The sequence below is a fragment of the Penicillium rubens genome (assembly GCF_028828025.1).
Source record: "Penicillium rubens strain IBT 27055 chromosome Unknown utg000003l_segment0_segment0, whole genome shotgun sequence".
NCBI classification, from domain to species: Eukaryota; Fungi; Ascomycota; class Eurotiomycetes; order Eurotiales; family Aspergillaceae; genus Penicillium; species Penicillium rubens.
In genome coordinates, this window is record NW_026890601.1 from 7,693,359 (window position 1) to 7,713,093 (window position 19,735).

The 19,735-nt window shown below is 49.5% G+C and overlaps 12 protein-coding genes across 12 annotated transcripts; 5 read left to right on the forward strand and 7 right to left on the reverse strand.

Annotated features, from left to right (window-relative positions):
* Positions 1 to 11: 11 nt before the first annotated feature.
* N7525_009181 (transcription factor domain-containing protein) lies at positions 12 to 2,475 on the reverse strand (the record flags this gene model as incomplete). The annotated part of the gene is made up of 7 exons (XM_061214633.1): positions 12 to 232; positions 305 to 811; positions 865 to 1,130; positions 1,188 to 1,625; positions 1,677 to 1,997; positions 2,054 to 2,160; positions 2,260 to 2,475. 7 exons carry the CDS (start codon positions 2,473 to 2,475, stop codon positions 12 to 14), a joined length of 2,076 nt encoding a protein of 691 aa, XP_061069064.1.
* A 785-nt stretch (positions 2,476 to 3,260) lies between these two features.
* Positions 3,261 to 3,638, forward strand: N7525_009182 (putative quinol monooxygenase; the record flags this gene model as incomplete). Its single annotated transcript, XM_061214634.1, has 3 exons — positions 3,261 to 3,317; positions 3,379 to 3,491; positions 3,566 to 3,638. 3 exons carry the CDS (start codon positions 3,261 to 3,263, stop codon positions 3,636 to 3,638), a joined length of 243 nt encoding a protein of 80 aa, XP_061069065.1.
* Positions 3,639 to 4,540: 902 nt separating this feature from the next.
* Positions 4,541 to 5,595, forward strand: racA (putative Rho GTPase Rac). The gene is made up of 6 exons (XM_061214635.1): positions 4,541 to 4,591; positions 4,641 to 4,673; positions 4,746 to 4,804; positions 4,870 to 5,050; positions 5,135 to 5,367; positions 5,442 to 5,595. Exons 1-6 carry the CDS (start codon positions 4,559 to 4,561, stop codon positions 5,506 to 5,508), a joined length of 606 nt encoding a protein of 201 aa, XP_061069066.1. The 5' UTR covers positions 4,541 to 4,558; the 3' UTR covers positions 5,509 to 5,595.
* Positions 5,596 to 6,043: 448 nt separating this feature from the next.
* N7525_009184 (RNA-binding protein) lies at positions 6,044 to 7,234 on the reverse strand (the record flags this gene model as incomplete). The annotated part of the gene is made up of 3 exons (XM_002563231.1): positions 6,044 to 6,296; positions 6,399 to 6,627; positions 6,703 to 7,234. 3 exons carry the CDS (start codon positions 7,232 to 7,234, stop codon positions 6,044 to 6,046), a joined length of 1,014 nt encoding a protein of 337 aa, XP_002563277.1.
* Positions 7,235 to 7,588: 354 nt separating this feature from the next.
* N7525_009185 (uncharacterized protein) lies at positions 7,589 to 8,652 on the reverse strand (the record flags this gene model as incomplete). Its single annotated transcript, XM_002563232.2, has 4 exons — positions 7,589 to 7,767; positions 7,843 to 7,994; positions 8,064 to 8,241; positions 8,313 to 8,652. Coding segments are annotated over 4 exons (849 nt in total), but the record flags the coding sequence as incomplete, so codon positions are not given.
* Positions 8,653 to 8,959: 307 nt separating this feature from the next.
* On the forward strand, positions 8,960 to 10,585 carry N7525_009186 (uncharacterized protein; the record flags this gene model as incomplete). Its single annotated transcript, XM_002563233.1, has 5 exons — positions 8,960 to 9,043; positions 9,108 to 9,357; positions 9,424 to 9,850; positions 9,909 to 10,430; positions 10,486 to 10,585. The coding sequence occupies 5 exons, from the start codon at positions 8,960 to 8,962 to the stop codon at positions 10,583 to 10,585; spliced, it is 1,383 nt and encodes a 460-aa protein (XP_002563279.1).
* An 82-nt stretch (positions 10,586 to 10,667) lies between these two features.
* Positions 10,668 to 11,838, reverse strand: N7525_009187 (cytochrome oxidase assembly protein SHY1; the record flags this gene model as incomplete). Its single annotated transcript, XM_002563234.1, has 4 exons — positions 10,668 to 10,767; positions 10,829 to 10,934; positions 10,996 to 11,505; positions 11,598 to 11,838. The coding sequence occupies 4 exons, from the start codon at positions 11,836 to 11,838 to the stop codon at positions 10,668 to 10,670; spliced, it is 957 nt and encodes a 318-aa protein (XP_002563280.1).
* Positions 11,839 to 12,012: 174 nt separating this feature from the next.
* N7525_009188 (UBX domain protein) lies at positions 12,013 to 13,519 on the forward strand (the record flags this gene model as incomplete). The annotated part of the gene is made up of 4 exons (XM_061214636.1): positions 12,013 to 12,060; positions 12,262 to 12,380; positions 12,444 to 13,419; positions 13,475 to 13,519. The coding sequence occupies 4 exons, from the start codon at positions 12,013 to 12,015 to the stop codon at positions 13,517 to 13,519; spliced, it is 1,188 nt and encodes a 395-aa protein (XP_061069067.1).
* A 424-nt stretch (positions 13,520 to 13,943) lies between these two features.
* N7525_009189 (uncharacterized protein) lies at positions 13,944 to 14,591 on the reverse strand (the record flags this gene model as incomplete). The annotated part of the gene is made up of 3 exons (XM_002563236.1): positions 13,944 to 13,976; positions 14,033 to 14,279; positions 14,377 to 14,591. The coding sequence occupies 3 exons, from the start codon at positions 14,589 to 14,591 to the stop codon at positions 13,944 to 13,946; spliced, it is 495 nt and encodes a 164-aa protein (XP_002563282.1).
* Positions 14,592 to 15,255: 664 nt separating this feature from the next.
* N7525_009190 (Sas10/Utp3/C1D family protein) lies at positions 15,256 to 16,079 on the reverse strand (the record flags this gene model as incomplete). Its single annotated transcript, XM_061214637.1, has 2 exons — positions 15,256 to 15,845; positions 15,899 to 16,079. The coding sequence occupies 2 exons, from the start codon at positions 16,077 to 16,079 to the stop codon at positions 15,256 to 15,258; spliced, it is 771 nt and encodes a 256-aa protein (XP_061069068.1).
* A 330-nt stretch (positions 16,080 to 16,409) lies between these two features.
* Positions 16,410 to 17,729, forward strand: N7525_009191 (ketopantoate reductase family protein; the record flags this gene model as incomplete). The annotated part of the gene is made up of 1 exon (XM_002563238.1): positions 16,410 to 17,729. The coding sequence occupies one exon, from the start codon at positions 16,410 to 16,412 to the stop codon at positions 17,727 to 17,729; it is 1,320 nt and encodes a 439-aa protein (XP_002563284.1).
* A 121-nt stretch (positions 17,730 to 17,850) lies between these two features.
* Positions 17,851 to 19,396, reverse strand: N7525_009192 (uncharacterized protein; the record flags this gene model as incomplete). Its single annotated transcript, XM_061214638.1, has 5 exons — positions 17,851 to 18,172; positions 18,255 to 18,369; positions 18,432 to 18,549; positions 18,606 to 19,196; positions 19,256 to 19,396. The coding sequence occupies 5 exons, from the start codon at positions 19,394 to 19,396 to the stop codon at positions 17,851 to 17,853; spliced, it is 1,287 nt and encodes a 428-aa protein (XP_061069069.1).
* Between the last annotated feature and the right edge of the window lie 339 nt (positions 19,397 to 19,735).

Below are 19,735 nucleotides of genomic sequence, written 5' to 3' on the forward strand. Positions count from 1 at the left end.
GGAATTGGCATCTATAAAACCGGAGGTGCAACGAAAGAGTCCGGAATGCCATCAAAAACCCAATTTAGCGAATCAAACACTTCCGAGAATCCAGATTCGCTGAAAAATGCTCCACCTTCATCAAACTGAGCTGGCATCATCAGAGATTGGTCCTCCAGGGAGCTATCCTGCTGTTGCCGCGTCATGTGTCCTGCCGGACCTAGTATATCTTGGTTCGCTGCTATAGCAGCAGCTATAAGGAGTTGTTAAACCCAGGACAAAACAACTAAGAGGGGACAAAAAAAGAAAAACAAAGAAAACTTACCTTGCATTTCCTCAAGGCTTCTGACCGGTCGGAACCGCTGTCGCCAACGCCAAACCGTATCGTAGACATGGCTCATGCTCATCCGGCAGCGGACTTTAAGCTGGAGAGCATCTTCTTCGGCGGGCTCTAGACTCGTGGCATTCCACATCTGAGCGAGGATATCTGCAAGACGAATAGGGCGGTCGTGATCCATGACACTGATTCGGCGAATTGCCGAGATCGCTCCGTTGAACAGTAGCTTGCCATGGTTGAAATCGATATGTCGACTGAAGCTGCTCTTCAACAACTTCATGAGAGCAAAAGCGGCCGACACAATCATTTGAAGAATATAGTTGGTGGAGTGGCCGATCAGTTCACCTGGCGATGTTTCGAGATCTAGTACTCGACCAAGGAAGGAGGTTGTTGCAAGGAAAAGCTTGACCAGATCGTCGCTTCGTGCATTGGACCCCAAAAACATGAAGTATCGGAAGTGCAATTCTGCCGCACGTAGATGAATCGTGTTGATTGCTTGATACGAGTGTGAGCGGTGCTAGATTGGGAATGATGCGACAACAACTTACCGGAGATTTTTCCGTCAAACTCAACATCCATGTCTCTAAGTTCACTTTCCAAAACCTGCACGACCAAGAGCTTTTCGGCACTGATAAAATCCGCAGGCTCGGGTTTACTACTGTATAATGCCTTCGTTACCCGATCGCAGAACTTTTCGATACGTAACCGAATGGCCAGGTCATCGGGAAGCCGATAGTCGGCATCCTTCAAGGAGGCAGGCTCAAGGGCCCAATCGTATATTGTGCTCGGTGGCTGGCCGTAACCAGTCGCAACACTGCCAAATCTCAATCAGTCTGTGATAAACAGCTATATATCGAGAGGAAATACTCACTTTTGAGCCACGATGTTGCAAATGACCCACGTATGTAGTCGATCCTTCAAAGCTTCACCTTGAACTTCCATGCGGAATGTTGTGAACTCTTCTGCCTGAACCGGGCGGTGTAGCCCAAGCTGCATGGCAATCTGCATCATCAAGCCACTGAGCATGAAGGTTGCATCGGTGCGCTGGCTTGTAGTCGGAAGAGGCCATGTACACAGAACACAAAGGGCCTTGACCACCCGATAGTCCTGTGGGACACTGGTAATGGTTGACCAAAGCAGCCTGCTAAATGGCCCGGAAAGTGCGCTCAAGAGCCCAGGCTCGTATTGAGACCGTCGACTCGCAACACAAATCATAGTCCACGCCAAAAGAGGGCATCGGTTAAGATACACCTCTGGGGGCTTGGGTGGATTCAAGAGAGGGAGAAAGGGGTGGTAATAAGTAAAGTATCTATACAGACGTCAATCGCAGAAGCGGGCCAAAGGACTGAGTAGCGCATACTGTTCATATAATCGAAGAACTCGGGCTTTAGAGAGGGTAACATCTTCCAGTCTCCACTGGCTATCATCCTGTGATATAATAGAACCATCCCTTTTCATAGTCAAAGGGGTTGCTATAGATGAGTGTGATTCAACCGGCACCGAGACATGTCGAGATTGGTCAATTGCGGCCGAGTCACGGCGAGCAAAGACATCCTCTGAGCAATGGGACATTTCATCACCTCCATGAGGCTCATGAGGGTCTACACCTTGCTCATGATCTGAATTAGGTCCCAGGCGGCGGCGGAGATCTGCAATCTCCTTTTCCATTTCAGCGTTGCGCCTGTGAAATGGAGTCAATAAGATGAGAGGAAAAAAAAACAGGTAAAAAAGACATACCTTCTCTTGGAGATGCGCTTGAACGACTGTTCGACTTTACAGTCTATCCCAAGCCTGCGACAACGCGAACAAGCCGCAGCTGGCGTTTGAACAATATCACATCTCAGCTATCAAAGTTTGAGACATCAGCGCGATTGTCGAAGACCCGATACGGTCGGGGAGTTGGGTAAAATTGCATAGTAATTCGAGATATGCGCATGACTCACCTTTTGCTGCTTACATTCATTACAGGCTTTTCGGCTGCCACCTCGGCGCTTGCCCGTGACAGGCGGAGCCTTCTCCATCTCGCAAGACTCCGAGCTTCTCTGCATGAAATCGATAACCGGGGGTGGCCGGGGTAGAGTGGGGGACCGAAAGTCGCTCGGCGGGATGGAGTAATGTGGCCCATCCGGTGCCAGTATGTTCCGATACCCCAAATCCATTGAGATCAGCCTGCTTTCAGCCGGTATAAAACCCCACGAAACGTGAACGAGTGCTCGCGGAGTCCATGTGCCGTAAATCGGAGAAATCGGCCCGCTGAAGGGGGATGTGGGGAATCTGTCTGTTGACTGAGGGCGGTGATTTGCGGGAGATTTGCTGCCGAGACGAATCTCGGCAGTTGCTGATTCAGCTTATCACCTGACTTTTAAGGCATCAATTGATGATGTAATCTCTCTCTAACTATCACCTCCAGTAGGCATCCGGATGCCCAGCTTGAAGCAATTGACATGTTGTCTTATAGAAAATTTGAGTACTTCTATCAAGCACTCTTTATAGGGCTATGTAGTTAATTGCTACTATTAATCATTGGAGAGTTCATATTGCATATTGCCTTCCATCAACCAAAGTGTATATCAAACTAAACACAGACATACTTTATACTCAATTTAGATCAGATAGCTATCATCAAATGAAAGACTAGAGTCGTAGATATCTCAATATATCAAAGCCGTATATGAATATATTTCGTACATCTACATGGGCTTCATGCCCCACTTGCCATGGGCCGAGGTCGATGCGGATTACTATATGGATTAGTACTCCGTATGGATTATATGATCCGCATTCAATACACATATTTAAACTCTTTAAGCTCCCCGGAAGTTATCATTCCTTACCTAGATCTCATTAGATTTTATTTTGCAAAGGTGGGTTCCAAGGTTGTTTTATTCCAAGGTTGATGCTACTAGTTACTGTTGCAGGGCTGACAACTCAACCCCAGGTCATCATGTCCGAAATCAACGTTACCGCAGTTTTCACCCCAAAGCCAGAGAAGTTTGAAGAGGTTAGCCCAGCCCTATACTACTTGATAGTCCAAATACCTAACATATCGGGTCGTCCTCCAGGTATCTACTCTGGTAACCGAAGTCATCAAACAGGTGCAAGAGCACGAACCGGACACACTGCTCTACTACGCGTACGAAATCAAGGACAAGAATGAGATTGTGATCGTTGAGAGGTAAGTCAACCATCGAGGTACCGATATAGGTCGGCCATCTCTCCAGGGCTCACTGATATCTCCCCCGCACGGAGAGGCCGTGCCTCGGCTTCGCGGGAACATCTTTGCCACAATGTCCAAGATTCTGATCAGCTCTGCGCGATATAGATATAAAAACCAGTCGGCGATCCGGACCCACGTTAAATCGCCCTATTTCCGAACCTTCTCAGGGAAATTATCCACTTTGTTGACGAAGCCGGCGGAGATCAGGGCAGGTGGGTTCCTGAGTGGTTCGAGGGGCGTATCGCGCATTTAGATGGTTCCGTTTTGGTTCTAAGGGTGATCGAATGAAGTTCCATATATTGTACATAGCTGATGTCCGGGGGTGGTTGGGTAGATATAAATAGGACAGTTGATGGACCATGCATAATAAGCACACCCCTCCCTGGGGTTTCCCATAATGATTCGATATTGATAGACGCCATGGCATGTCCTGGCGTCACTCGTGATTCAATTGTCATGCGATTGGTGCATTAGTGATGGCTGACCAACATATATAGGAGGTCTGTGAGATTTTTAGGAGAAATCTGATCCTATCATATAGAGTCAAGGGAAAGGGACTCTGTTCAACATTCTATATCTATTAAGATACACACATAACTATTCAATATTTAGATATTTAGAATAAGTGGAGATTTGATGAGAGACTGATGAGACTGATTATTTTTTTCATTGCACTTCTTTTATAAGACCTCAGAAATAATCTATTAGTGACCTTGGCCAAACTAGTCCGATCACCCTAATTTTTTTCCCTCTCCTGACTTCTTTCTTCCTTTCTTTCTATTGTTTGATATCCATATTCTTTTTTGAGGTGAGTCCGTTCCAAAAATCCCCTTCATTTTCTTTCTCCACATCTCTCCCACCCCCCTCTTTCCCCTAGCTCCAGCCTCCCTAGCTTTCTTCAAAGTTCCCCTGAAGCTAATAATATTCTGAAGTTTTGTTGCCATTGTGTCCTTCCGTTATCGTCCCTTATCGCCAACTCCCAACAGCCCCTGTTGGAATTCGGCTTTGGTCTATATTTCTGCGACATGGCGACGGGTCCGGCTACTCAGTCACTGAAGGTGGGATGATCTGATCTACATGCGCGGCTTTAATTAACAATACTTCCAGTGTGTGGTGACTGGCGATGGTGCAGTTGGTAAAGTTAGTACACATCCCGATACACTATCCCAAATCTTGCCGTTAGATGCTGACATCCAATTCCCTTGCTCCTAGACATGTCTTCTGATCTCCTACACAACAAATGCTTTCCCCGGTGAATACATCCCTACTGTGTTCGTACCCACTGCCCCTCAATGCGAAACTTTGAACCCCCGAACGGACATTGATGCCATCACAGCTTTGACAACTACACGGCCAGTGTTATGGTTGACGGCCGGCCGATCAGCCTGGGACTGTGGGATACCGCTGGACAAGAGGATTACGATCGCCTGAGACCCTTATCCTACCCGCAAACCGACGTCTTTTTGATCTGCTTCTCCATCGTCAGCCCGCCATCATTCGATAACGTCAAAGCGAAGGTACGAACGGGCCGAGCATACAAGACCTAGAGACCTACCAGGCTCTCCTTATCTGTACGCCACTAACCCTTCCCTCGCTTCTAGTGGTTCCCCGAGATCGAACACCACGCCCCTAATGTCCCCATCATCCTCGTCGGTACCAAGCTCGATCTGAGAGACGACCGCGCGACTGTAGAAGCCCTCCGCGCACGCAAGATGGAGACCGTCTCCTATGAACAAGCCCTGGCCGTGGCCAAGGAGATTCGCGCACATAAGTACCTTGAATGTTCCGCGTTGACACAACGCAACCTGAAGAGCGTGTTCGACGAAGCCATCCGGTGCGTTTTCCCTCTCCTTTTTCTTGTCCGGACTATTTGCGTATATCGGTTTTTTTACTAACTATCTGTCACAGGGCCGTTCTCAATCCCCGTCCCGCTACGAAATCCGGGAGGAAGGCAGTCAAATGCAATCTCTTGTAGAGCACGTATGTTTGGCTCGACTCGTCTCCCCATGTTCTCGTATGCTATAATGAATAATATATAGTTAATACGGCGTCTGGGAAGTTAGAGGCTTTTTTTTAATTTCGCCGGCCTCTCAGTGCTGTTTTGTGATGAAATCCATTGACCGTTTTTCCTGGGGATATTTTTTCTGTCTTTGCCCTCTTGGCCCTTGTTCATAGTCTGTCCCAATGCATTCGCGACGTTCTTAACTCCGAGATTATACCCTGGTCATTCTAAGTCATCATTAGTTATCCAGTCGGGCACTGTTTACCGGGAAGCGTAGAAAAGAACATATCAATTGGTATCTTCAAAATCAAGCAATAGAGACATGAAGTAAGTACTTTTTGGAACACATAAGAAAAAGCCGGCCAAACTTGATGCTCCCGGAAATGCATGGCTATCGAAATGTCCAGCTGCCTGCAGATGCTCCGGACACCTTCCTGTACACTGTCCATCCATCGAGTCGAGACCGTCCGAAATGAAACATAACAGCGAACCGGTGGCTTGTGCTGATTTAAACACGGCCTCTGCGGCTAGGGTGGAGACCAGCCCACTTATCGTCCTCAGCGCTGCCAGCGTTGTCAGCTGCGCCGTCCATGCCAGTAGCATTGGCACCAGATCCGCCAGCCGGGGCAGTCTTCTTGTCGTGCTTCTTCTTGTCCTTCTGGATATCCTTAGCCTGGCGCTGGCGCTCCTCGTTGAGCTTCTCGTTCTTGGCCTGAATCTTGGCATTACGATGTTCGGACTTGGCGCCGCCGCCGCCAGCACTGGAATTGGTAGTTAGTATATGGTCTATGGTTGCAAATGGAATTCCTTTTCTTGGAGAAGGCCTGAAAAGACCATCTTCCCCAATTGGGTTGATAACTCACGTCAGCTCGACGTTCATGCGTCGGGGCGGGTACTTTCCGTCGTCGAAGGTGGAGTGGTGGTACAGCTTGAGGCAGGTCTTCATGCGGTCGTAGTTGTCAAACTCAATGAATGCAAAGCCGCGGCACTTCTTAGGATCTTCCTTCTTAGTGGCGACGCGGATTGTGGCCGGGGGGTTCTTTTCGAAGTGCTTGGTCAAGGACTCGTGGTTGGCGGAGTAGGGAAGGTTGCCTGTACATGTGGAGATTCTTTGGTTAATCCTGTGTCTTCGGTTCGGCGTAGTCCATCTGCATTGGAATCACTTACCGACAAAGCAGATGAAGCGGGAACTCTTCTGGGCTTGCTCAGCCTCGGCGGATTCAGCGGTAGGCTCTTCCTTGGTCTCAGCCGCAGGCTCGGTCTTCTCCTTCTTTTCCTTCTTGGCCTTCTTCCTGTCCTTCTTCTCCTTCTTGTTGGCCTCCACCCTCTCGGCAGGAGTCACGTCAACATCCATAGCGTCCTCGGAGGGAGCAGCAGGCTTGGTGTCGGCCTCCTCGACCTCCTCGGCCTTGCGCTTCTCCTTCTTGTCAGACTTCTCCTTCTTGTCGGACTTCTCCTTCTTCTCCTTCTTGTCCTTCTTCTCCTTCTTCTCGGACTTGTCCTTCTTTTCCTTCTTCTCCTTCACCTCTTCCTGTGCCTGGGCAGCAGTTTCGGCGGGAGCGACAACATCGGACTCCTCTTGCAGCTTGCGCTTTTCCTTCTTTTCCTTCTTGTCTTTCTTGTCCTTCTTCTCCTTCTTCATCTTCTTGCCCTCGGGCTCGACCACCTCATCCTGCACGAGTTTGCGCTTGTCACCCATTGTGGTGTTGTGTGGGGTAAATGTTGAGGTGAAAAGGGACAATGATGGGACGGGAGAGAAAACAAGACGAATAAGAGTCCTGCTAGTTTGAGAGAATAAGAAAAGGGGTGGAGAAGTTTGCAGCGCAACGAGACTCAAGCTCCAAAAAAAAGTTGGGCGGAGAGAAAAGTGAAATTAATTTTTGCCGTGTCTCCGGAGGCGGTAAACACAGCCCCGATAAGGCCTTGGCTTTTATAGTTGGCAATTTATCTACAGAGGACGCACCACGCTAAACAATTATATGAATACATCCATTCAATCAATGTACTCAAATCATATGCCAGTATAAAGTTTCGTGATCAGTCCTCGGTTAGATTAGAACACCAAGATCTTCACACCCTTCTTCGCCCCATAGCGCTCACGCAGTTCCGGCCGAGTAAGCAGCTTCAACAGCGGTATATGCGTGTCTTTCATGTCAAAGATGCCTCGCTGCTTCTGGTCAATGTGTGATCCGTCAATGACAATGCGCTCCAGCTCCTCCAGATTGAGAGTTCCTAGAAGATCAATTGTCAGCATATGCATACACAATGAAGTAGAGCTATCTATAGATAGCAACCAAGCAAACTCACCAGACTCGATCAAATCAGATATTCTGGTTGGGGTTCCAGCCCCGATACCAGACCGAGCACGTTGGAGGAACTGCTTCGCTTCCTCCAGCTTGATGTGCTTCGCAAACAGCTTGCCTACAATGCTCTCCTTGGTTTGGAAAGAGCGTAGTGCCCTAGTAACATCAATTGTCAGTCCCAGCTTCGACTCGTGCCACAGAAAATATTGGAAATTTCCCACTTACCGTACAACATCAGCGGCCCGCAGAGCAGCACCCGAAATGACCAGTGTATGGGGGGTACCGTTCTTCTCAGATGACTTTGACAGGTCGGTACCTTTGGGGCTGAATGTCTTGAGAAATTCGGGGAGCTGCTCCAGCTTTCGAGCGGGGGTGAAGGAAGAGGTATCGAGGAATGCGGAGTCTATAGATTTGTTAACGTCTATGACACCATTTGACGCCATTGGCCAATAGAACTGTACTGCGTATACATACCTGGAACCGAAAGATCACTCAGTTCAACAGCAGAGAGCTCCTTATCGTGTCTTTTGGCCTTCTGCGCAAAGTGATCGCCCAACAAACGGCCGTCCATCTTGCCAATGGACTCGTCGATACCGTCTTTGCGCGTTGACTGACTTTCATCGTGTTCAGCCTGCTTCTTTTTGTTTTTGTTCTTCTTCTGCTTCTTCTTGCTCGATCCTTCTGCGGGTGTGCCAGCCTCGGGCTTTTCTTGCTTGGGAGCAGCGTCGTCGGCTTGTCTCTTGCGCTTGTTTTGGAGTTTATTGGAAAGGCCTTTGGGGGCATTTGTGTCGGCCATTTTAGCGATAGCCAGTGAACTTCACCAAAAAAAATTCCGAGTATTTCAATCTCCAATTATTAGTAAATGCGAGTCGCATCGAGAAGACTTCATGGCGCAAAAAAAAAGGCCGGCTGATTCAGCCAATCTTATCGATAAGAACGGGCCAATCACGCACTGGCCCGCAATTGTTGTTTCTAGACGCGACACAGACACACATCAACGTCGATCTTGTAATTCACCGTTCGCCCAGTTGATCTGGGATTTCATTGCTCGGTGATTACATATGTGGTCTGATATATCTTGCATGATATAGCTGTACTTCTCTTACGGGGAAAACCAAGCCATGTCTACTTCTACCCCAAACGCGCGTGCCCGTCGGTCACCATTTGGAACCGCTACCCCATCGGGGGATACGACATTGACCGGTGTGAGTGCTATCCCATTACCTTTTGGGAGGATGGGAAACCCCTGACTGTATCATCTCCATACAGCTCCAACGCCTTGCTAGCCATACACGCTACCCTCTTACACCAAGTCGACTTGTTACCGCAACCACCCCGGGCACCCAACGGTCCGCCTCTCGATACACACCACGCGCTCGAGGTGTGGGTGCGCCAGCAACACCATACGGACTTCGTGCCCGGCAACAACGAGCGGCAAACACCCCTGGTCGGGATCGCCGACGAAGCGGCCGTATGCAGCGGGAGACTACATTCGATATTCTCAGAAACCTGGGCAGAGGTAAGAGCTTTACCGCGTATCATTTCACATGAGGAATTGAACTGAATTTTTTTGGGCCGGTCTTAGCACTCGCTCCTGTATCTAAACCTATCCGCTCCTCGCCACAGGAGAAGCCAGAGCCTATCGAAGAGCCAGTTGATGAATTTGAACGGCTTGATAATGAGCCAGAAATTGAGCGGCCACGGTTATCTCTGCCTATTCAGGAGTCCGAGGAAGAAGGTGAAGAAGCGAGTCCTGAAATGCGCCCCCCGAGGATGTCTCTCGCCTTTGCAGAAGAGGATATGGATATCACCTACCAGTCTGTCGAATATCCTCGTGACACCAGCATCAGAGACCGCGACCGGTTATCAATGATGAGTCGAGCTACCGGCAGAATCAGTGGAGATTTTGACGAGACACGACTAGAGAGCGATGGTGGAGATGGAACTGGTATTGTGGGTGAGGATGATGAGGCAGAGGATACAATGATGAGCGGGGGCGACTTTGATAGAGGGTGGGTATACAAGAGTTGGATTATCTATGTTACAGATCTTGGCTAATATCACAAATAGGGGAGAGACGGAAGACCTGGGGCGCTTCCATTTTGACCTCAACTTTCCATCTCCTGCGGCTCCTCCGCTTGAAGATCCCACTGGAGGGGATATGAACGATATGGAAGATTTCGAACTGTCCACTGCGCAGCTACCTCAAGCTCCATCAGACGATGATGACGTTGGAGGTGACTTTGGTCTTGGACTCGAGTTCCCACCCGCAGCATCCCCCAGTGAGAGCCCTGGGATCGTTGGAGGTGGATTGCGGGATGAAGCTATCCCAGCCCAGGGCAAGCAAAAGAAGATGTCACGGCATGGGATTCCTGTCCCAAACTTGCCTGCAGGTGTGGTGAAAAAGCTAGCGACTCGCTTCGCACGTTCGGGGGCTGGATCAAAGGCAAAAATCAACAAGGCCACGCTGGCCGCCATCGAACAGGCGTCCTCTTGGTACTTTGAACAAGCGAGCCAAGATTTGGCTGCGTATTCGAAGCATGCAGGACGGAAGACGATCGATGAAAGCGATGTTGTCACATTGCTGAAGAGGTCAGTTTCCTTGCAAGCCAACCATCTCATGGGAGTAATTGCTGACTTGTTCCAGACAACGCCATGTCAACAACTCAACGACAGTGTTTTCTCTCGCGCAGAAACATTTGCCCAAAGAACTTCAGCAAGACATGAGATTGGCCATGCCTCCGTGAATGTCCAGAAAATTCTCCATGAAAAGTAACGCCTTCAACACCAATGAACTATGCTAAGGTAATGCTGGAATCCCACTGTCGATTACCAGTTTCGGTTCTGGCGAACTCGGCGCATTGCCTCGTTGGGGTTCTTCCGTATAACCATCCACATCATGATGGTCGTGGCCAGAGACAGACCATACCTGCAAAGTATGAGCGAAAATCTCAAGTGGGAAGGGAAAGCACACAACGGATGCAACTTACCAGGTGAAGATGTATTGAGAATGGTTGTTTCTCAAATTCACCACTGCGGCGCGGCCAATCGGGATACCCTTGGCCTCGCGATCACAAGATTCGAGGAAATCAGGCACTAGAAACGCAAATCATTGTTAGCCATGCATTAGCAAGATGATTCAATCTAGCCTCCTTACCCATTGTCTGCTCAATCCAAACAGGCTGGCTCCCGCTCTTCTCTGCCATCTGGTTGATATCGGGAAAGTAGAACTTTCCCTCCTCCGGCTTGTTATCCGGCGTAAACATGTTTTTCTTCCATGGCTCTCGTAGCAAACCCTCCACGGTCACTTCTTCGTCAAGAACACCCAAAGGCCGGTCTTTTTGGTCCTTCAATTTCCTTGAGATCCAACCCCGGTTCACAAGTACGGTACTCTGTCCCTCTCGCTCGAGGGGAGTCACCACGATAAACCCATCTTCTCCTTCGTTCATGCGGGGTCCAACCAGCATTTCTTTGTCATGGCGGAGACGGCCGGTAGCATACACGCGACGGTAGTCGAACTCTGAAATGGCATCTGGGTCGATTCGCGGCGGCAGTGGCAGAGGAGGCTTCACGAGACGGTCCTCGAACTTGGCGATCAGTTTGGTTTTCCAGTCCAGGCGCTGTACCTGCCATGTTCCCAGGATAAATGAGATCACAGGAATCAGAGCTATAGATATGTAGAACAATACGTCAGTCACTATCTCTTGGCCACTAAAATATAGTATTCTGAAGAATATGTAGCATGGGACATGGACATACCCAAAATGATCAGACCAGGTCCATGTTTCTTATTAACACGGACAAGCTTTGCCGGGTGGTCCACAATATTCAGACTCTCAGCCAGCTGGCGCGATTGCGAGATATGGCGGAATTGTTGTAGGCGGTATTTGGCGCAGATGGAGTTGATCTTCGATGGGACACGGGGGCTCTGAACAACCCGAGTCGGCGGCGTCCAGACCCTTGCGGATGTCTTCTGCAAAGCAGAGAAGATTGACCGCATATCGACGGTTTAGGAAGTGTGAAGAGTGAGTGACGGGGTTTGAGTAGGAGGTTCTTGCAAATGCGACGGCAGTTGGGAATTTCGGGATCGGGGGGGGTCTACCGTGACCGCCCAGGCTTCTCCAATATTATACTTGTCACTCCGCATCGTCCTTGTTTTTACCGGAATGCGATCATGACACTTTTCTACACTGGATCCCTTCAGGAGGGCATTGCTGCTGCAGTGAGAGATGTCAAAGCGGTTACTTGCTTTGTTAGAGGTCGCTGACTTGCTCCCCGCATTGAATGACATGTTGCTGATCTCGGGACTTGGATATACAGATGACGAGGAGTTAAGCTCTCAATGGGAGGACGAGTATTTTGGTGATGAGGAGGTATATTCATTCGCTATGTTGAATGCCTGACGGCATCTGACTTCCTGCAGGTTGCGCGAGCACTCAATGCCAAAGCAGTTGTATTGAGCTTGACAGCGGGGTCACAGGAAGCTGGGTTCCTGGCCTCTTTCTGTCCGATCTCGAAATTTCCAACTGTTGTTCTTATCAAGTGTGTTCAATTCCTACAACGTCTGTGGGAAATTCGGCGTTGGTTTGCTGACTTCGCCCCCAGGAATGGCACGCTGAAGGAATACATCGGGCCAGATATCTCGAAAGATGATTTCCGCACTCGATTGATTGCAGCTTTGGAAAATGAACAGACGCCCGGTCCTACGCACCAACTACAAGGAAATGACACTCCTACTGCTTCAACTAATAATACGCCGGTGCCAGTTGCGCCCCAACCCCAGCCTGAGGCGCCATCCAACGCCAGCAAATCCGCAAAGCAAGCAGGCGAAACTGCAACGAAGAAACGACAACCAATTGAACAAATACCTAGCAAAGCTGCAGAACCGGCAAAGTCAGCAGGCTCTACTTTACAAAAACAGTTATCACCCAAAGAAGCCAGCAGTAAAGACATTAAAGGCAAAGCACCGATGGGGTCTAAGAAGCCCACCGACAAAGCTGTCGCAAAGAGCGAACTCCAAGAGCCAAAACCCATAGTCCCTCGTGGGCCTCCAACTGAGTACCGGCTACAAGTGCGCCTGTTTGACGGAAGCTCCGTGCGGTCTAGCTTTACACCCACTCAGACCATCCGAAATGATGTGCGGGCTTGGCTTGATCAGAAGATGGAAGGCGACAACCGACCCTACAACCTCAAACATATCCTAACCCCCCTCCCCAGCGAAACTCTTTCCGTCGCCCAGGAGTCACAAACTCTCCGAGACTTAGGTCTTGGTTCCACCGCGAACCTGGTCATGGTTCCTGTGTCAACATACACGGAGGCTTATTCGTCAGCGGGTAGCTTGCCCGTTCGTGGTATCTCTGCCGTCTACAACCTGGCCTCTTCTGCTGCCAGTACTGCAACAGGTCTTGTGGGTTCATTCCTTGGATATGGCTCGACCGCTCCGGCAAGCGGTGCAGATACATCTTCGGTCTCCCCGGCTACTGGGAATTCCCAACGCCCAAGGAACGCAGGACCCAATATTCGGACGCTTAGGGACCAGCAAGATGGACGTGGGAATAGTCAGCTTTACAATGGGAACCAGGTATGTAGTGCTAATTGAGAATATCTTGTTCAGGGTTGGCTAACATCTTTCTCAGTTGAACTTCGAGCCACGAAAGAATCAGGATGACAAGGATAAATAAGTCCTAGCGGTATTGCTTCAGTGTTCTTGCATTATTTATCTATGGCGTTGATGGATCGAATGCTCTGTACTACGACACTCTGGCTATCATTCATTCTTTGGTTAATGTAAAGTTTAGCAGTCATAATAAGTGACCTTGTCCATGAGGATTTTACGGGTCTTTTCCATCGTACTTGAGTCTGATACAGGTAATGGTCAATGTACAAATGTAGGAAGTTCGTTAAATTCATGCATTCGACTTGATTCGGTAGTCAAGCATTGATTCCTATATCGAGGAGAGATGGTATAAAGTACAAAGAGGGGATATGGAAATGGCTATGCAGAAGAAAGATCGGCTATGAACAATCAAGCCCATAACCCCATAACTATTACTAAAAATGGTATCTGTCTTTCTGACCACTAAGGGTCAAATTGGTATCAAACCCTTAGTAAGGCTTAGCGGCAGCCTGGCAAGCTTTCTGCAGGACATTAGCATGTATTCAGAAGGCAGAGAAAAACAGAAGCGTAAACATACCAGCTGGTCAAGGTACCAACCGCAAATGCTCAGGTTACCCTGGTTCTCATCCATGCAGTTGCGGAAGTTGCGGACGTCAACCTCACAGGCAGGGTTCTCGTATGCGGTCTGGGAAGCGTTGCTCTGGTAGAGACCGTTGTCCATGGCCTGGGCAGGGGGAGCCTGCTGGGCCTCGGCGGGGGCGCTGGAGCCACCGCCGAAGAAGCCACCGATGGCGTGGCCGATGGAGGAGCCGACGGCAACACCACTGTGTCGAAATAACCGTTAGCACATATGCCGGAAAAGTCGAACCTAATCCCGGATTTTATCGGGGAACAAAGCACAAAGCCAGGTTTGGTACTTACGCTGCGGTAGAGGCCATCTGGCCGAACAGGCCAGGGCCGGCGCTCTGTTGCTGCATAGGAGGGGCCTGCTGGGCCTGTTGGGGTTGAGCGGCGGTCGAGTGAGGCTGCGACTGCTGCTGCGAGGGAGCAGCCGCGGGCCGAGCAGGAGCGGCGGTAGGGCGGCTGGGGGCGCTGCGCGCAGGGGTAGGAGCGGCACGGCGTTGTTGGCGAGGCATCTTGATGGTTATGTGTGGGTTTGCTTGGACGGATGTAAAAGGGAGGTGAGGATATGCAAGTTGAGATGAGTATAAGTGCTAGTGGAGAAAGAAGAAGCTAGAAGATGAGTAAGTTCGGCCACTGAGGCAACCTTGGAAACTCCGATGCAAACCTTGGAGATTTATGGATTCTGATTGGTCCATAGCTGTCACGTGGATCGGACATTCGGGTGCCGTTGGCCGGAGCGGAGTCAGGAACGGAATTACTACGGGAATTACTAGCATATGCTATTAAAAGCGATAGAATGGAGTGCGGAAATTATGTCATGGAAAGGACCAGTCTGATCTACTACTTTTGCGTAGAGTGTATCGCGGAGCTTGTTGTAGCTCCCATTGCGGAAGGGTATCTTGATTCATGGAGACATCCAAGTCTCGTACACAGTACATACATAGAGCCACTCATCGTGGTCTCGAGATGGCCGAGGCATCCATCTAAAGTGAAGCTCGTAGCCGTAAAGGATCGGCAAAGCGATGATCAGATTCGACAACGCATGGCGTGTCGACAGAGGCTCTGATAATGATGACGCATAGCCAATGCTATGCTTCAGACCGCCCGGGCAGTCCATCCTGAGCATTCGAGGCGCAAGGCACCGTACTTAGTTCCCACTAAAACCAGGCAATGCACTCATTGGGCCTTTCGAGCCTTTCGAGCCTCCTCCTTCTTCAGCCGTCGCTCCTTCTTCTCTTCCTTCAGTGTCGCCTTGCTGATTTTCCTCTCCTTCTTTGCCTTGCTGCTTTGTGATTTGTGTTCTCCCTTGGACTTCTTTTGGCTATCCTTCTCAATCTTTTCGGGTTGGCTTGTGTCAGCCTGGGGCTCTGCTGCTGTTGTAACGTCCACACCCCCTTCAGAATCATCATCGTCAGAGTCGTTACTGCTTTGTGCTTTTGAGGCCTCCATGCTCTTGCGGGCGAGCATGTCGGCTTTGAATTGAGCACGGGCTCGCTCTTTGGCCTGCTTTTCTGCTCGTTCCAGGTCATACTTATCATTGCCAGACTGTGGGAACTTGGTCAATAGCCATTGTGATAAAATAGACAGGTCAACACTCACAAGGCCATGTTTGATAAATCTGCTCGCAGCTGCCTTATCGAGAGTCATGGAGCGTTCCTCCGGCTCTGTCTCCAGTGCCTTGATCTTTTCAAAGTACTGCTTCACACGGGTCAGTTCCCGGAACACTGGGTGCTGCTTCGCATCCACGCCGTGAAGCCGCAGATAAGCTGTCCAATTTCGTCAGTATACGCCAAGATTTTAAGACTGTAGTATCACGTACAGAAGATTAGTGATTCAAGTGTGTAAGTGATCAACACGTGAAGTTTTGCTTTGTCCATAACAGGCAATTTGTTTGAGCTTTTGACGAGTGTGCTGGTCAAAAGAGGCTCGAGCACAGCCTCCAAATCATCGACATTGTCATCCAGCTGCTCAAGCAGCGGTAGTAGGTCTGTTGGGTCCATGGTGGTGAGAAATGTGGTGTAAATGAGAAATTGCTTGATCTAAGAAAAAAATAGGACGGGTTCAACTGGGGCGGTAAGAGCGGGCGGTGTGTATTCTGGACCGATTATCGTCTGCGCGACTAAGATCGCCGAGAACTCGCGCATATCCAACAATTGCTTGATTGTTTGAAGATAGGCCTTGGTGGACACACCAGTGGCCGGGCTCTTACCCATTTGGCAATACCCATGACATAAAAATCGATACCTCACCAAACCCATCGTTCTGACCCCCTCCCATCTCCAAACACATACTTGCAACTCAATCGGATACTCCGGGGGTCTCCTCTCAGAATGCAGTCGACATTTCGGCCCCGCGCCTTGTGGCGAACTGGCATTCTTGGTACATGTTTTCGTTCCCGGTTCCATGTCTATGGTATACCAAACACACGATTTATTTCAACATGGAAGGAAGAGTTGCAAGAGGTCAACCCTGATACCAAAGCCCCTCTGTCTGGACGAGTGCATATCCTCGGAATGGGAAATCTAGGTTGCTTCTTTGCTCATTCTTTAGCCACGAGACGGTCACCGCCGCCAATCACGATATGCTTGCACAATGATTATCTTTACCAGGCCTTTGTTCGGAAAAGGGGACAAATTTCTGTCAGCACCCATGGCCTTGACGATGTTAGAACGGGATTTGATGTTGAAACAGTGGATGAAGAAGGAAGATGGTATACAATGCCACCGGTTGACAACCGGCCCTCACCGTTCAATTCCATGTCACAGCCGCCAGATAATGGTCCCATCGAGTGTCTGATTATCTGCACCAAGGCGCATCACACAGAGCTTGCCATTAAAGACATTAGTCACCGCCTGACCAAAGACTCGACCATTTGTCTTGTCCATAATGGCATGGGCGTACTCGAGTCCATCAATCAAAATGTTTTCCCCGATCCCAACAATCGACCGCATTACATCCAGACAGTCTTCAGCCATGGTCTGGGTAGGAATGACTCGTTCAAGATTTCGCATTTGGGGGTTGGAACCACAATCCTTAGCCCGGTTGGAGATCCCAGTGTCCCTCCCACAACGCCGGAAGCTGACCATACGTGGGCGCCGTCCACAAAATATCTTCTGCGCCTCCTGACTCTCACCCCTCCATTGGTTGCTGTGGCTGAGACACCGGCTGGTTTATTGCAATATCAACTTGAGAAATTGGCAGTGAACTGCGTCATTAATCCCCTGACTGCACTAAGCGACTGCACCAATGGCGAAATTCTCTACTCGTTCAGCTTTACCCGTGTCATGAGGCTGCTACTCTTTGAAATCTCCGCCGTGATCTGTGCTCTTCCTGAGCTGCAAGGTATCCCGGGCATCGAAGATCGCTTCTCCCCAGAACGCCTGCGTCGTTTGGTTGTGAACATCGCGAGCAACACGGCCAAGAATCACAGTTCGATGCAGCAAGATATCAACCAGAGGAGATTGACAGAGATTGAATACTTCAACGGATGGGTTGTGCGTCGCGGTGAAGAATTGGGTATCAAATGTGCACTCAACTACATGATCAAGCATTTGGTCGCTGCCAAAGCGGCTACCCATCGGAGCCGAGAAGCCGGCGCGATTCCGCTCGATCTCGACAATGTCATCTCTACCAACGAACCTCCCATTTAATAGCTCTAGACTACCATCTATTCTGTCGAATCCTTACTCAACCTTGGCTCCTTGTCATATCTCTCTGTGAGTGAACAGGCCAGATGACTCAAGAAGAGTCTAAATTCTTTCCGGAGAATATCTATACAGAGACCGTTTTGGCCGCATGATCGCAGAGATTCTTGATCTGCCCCCACCGTCTCAGCAACATATCTGCTTTTGAACGATGTGCTTGAACCGTGGTGTTGAGTTCCATGGCCTTCTGCAGCGCCGTTATAGTTGCATCTGCCTCTGCGGCATATGTCAGAATCCACCTTTTGATCGTGGCCATAGATCGGCTCTCATCCAAGCCTTGTGATTGGCCTTCAAGAACATGGTTTCGCCAATCCTCCTCCTTCATATAACTCAGGCATGCAGCGACCTCTGTGCGGTAACAGGGTCCATGGGGAGTTACTTGGTAGTTACTAGCGCTGTGTCAGTGGAGAACTGTATATATCGCGTGGGAAATGCGCATTGTCATGTAAAATATCAAATCAAATTACATACCCATAATATTGATTCAGCCACAAGTCCTCTTGTTTTCCGGCGGAATGGATGTCCCGGAAAATGATATCGTCAAGATAGATCGAATCTGCCTCGTTCACATCAAGGAAGAAGCCATCTGTAGAACGGGAAAGGACAAGTCAGCATGTTGAAGGCAAGAAAATAACGACACTTTCTCACATTCTGCTAGTAAAGTATCATTCGGATGGCTGCCATAGTTCATGAAAACTTCATCGCCCTCCTCATAATCTTTCGTAGCACGGAATTCATATGTATTCTCATCAAATTTGACATCACGCTGGTTCCATCTACGTGTTAGCTGGGTCAATATAACGAAAATTCAGAAGCACATACAGTAACATCCGCGTGATTGAAGTAATCAGCAAAAGGCACCAGCCCCATCGCATCATTAGGGTCTTCCGGCGTTTCCTGTCCCTCACCAATCCAATAGAAGCTCCTCGTATTCACAATCAACCAGTTGTACGAGAAAGTCTCCCAATTAGTATCCGGGAAGGCAGAAATGACATCCGTCCACGCCTTACGCAGGCGCTGAGACTGCTGCGAAAGAATGTTCTGGTAATCCGCGCTGTATTTCCTCGTCTTTGCTCCTGGCTGCAGACTATTCCAGAGCCCTGAGATTGACGGGGGAAGGAAACTTGGCTGCTCTGAGTCAGTCCGGTCGTTGTCTCTGCTGCTGGGCAACTGCGGTCCTCCCAGGACGGTTGGCCACAGGATCGGCATGCTGTCTTCAAAGTCTTTTCGGCTGGGCCATGACTTGCGCCATAGCTCGTATTTTGACAGTTCGTCTGGTGCACCGTGCGTGAGATACGCTGCAAGAAGTGCCTGGACAGCAATGTTCTCTGGGAGTTTGTCGATGAAGGTGGAAGGGATATCTTCCACTCTTAGCATCAACTTCGTCGGTACTTGCAGGACTACTTCTCCTTTCTAGACAGGTATCCAGTGAGTAGATGTACAAATGAGTATCTACAGATCCCGGTACATACTTTGATATTCCGGGTGGCCATCATTCCCAACCCACGTCCTTGGAACCGGGCTGGTGTCACCGAATTGGTGTCTATGCCATTGGAGGCTGCCCATTCGGCGAAAGCCTCATGCTCTTCCCCGGGCCACCATTCTGGCTTCATATTGGATGGGTTTCGTGCTTCTTGGCAGACTTTGAGATGCTTGCCCTAGTCAGTATATATTACGAGACAGGGATTGAATTGGAGATATATAGTTCTTGTAGCACACCTTCAGAGTAGCCTGTTTACTGTATCCTGATTCCCCAAGCGAAAAAGCCCTAAAAAGATTATTTAGTAGCCTCAAGACGCGTCGATGTGTGTCTGAAATTCACTCTACAATGTGGAGCAGGTGGTTATCGGCGATAAACGGCGTTATCGCAAGCTACGGCAAGGTACGACGGCCACTTGTGCTGTCCCTGCCGATCCGATAATCATACCACTTCTACTTTCACTTCAGCTTTC

What these genes read in the sequence shown, in the direction of transcription:
- racA (XM_061214635.1), top strand. Translation starts at nt 4,559, where the DNA reads ATGGCGACGGGTCCGGCTACTCAGTCACTGAAG. An exon ending in TCGATAACGTCAAAGCGAAG is followed by an intron (nt 5,051 to 5,134) that starts GTACGAACGGGC and finishes CCTCGCTTCTAG; the next exon opens with TGGTTCCCCGAGATCGAACA. An exon ending in GTGTTCGACGAAGCCATCCG is followed by an intron (nt 5,368 to 5,441) that starts GTGCGTTTTCCC and finishes TATCTGTCACAG; the next exon opens with GGCCGTTCTCAATCCCCGTC.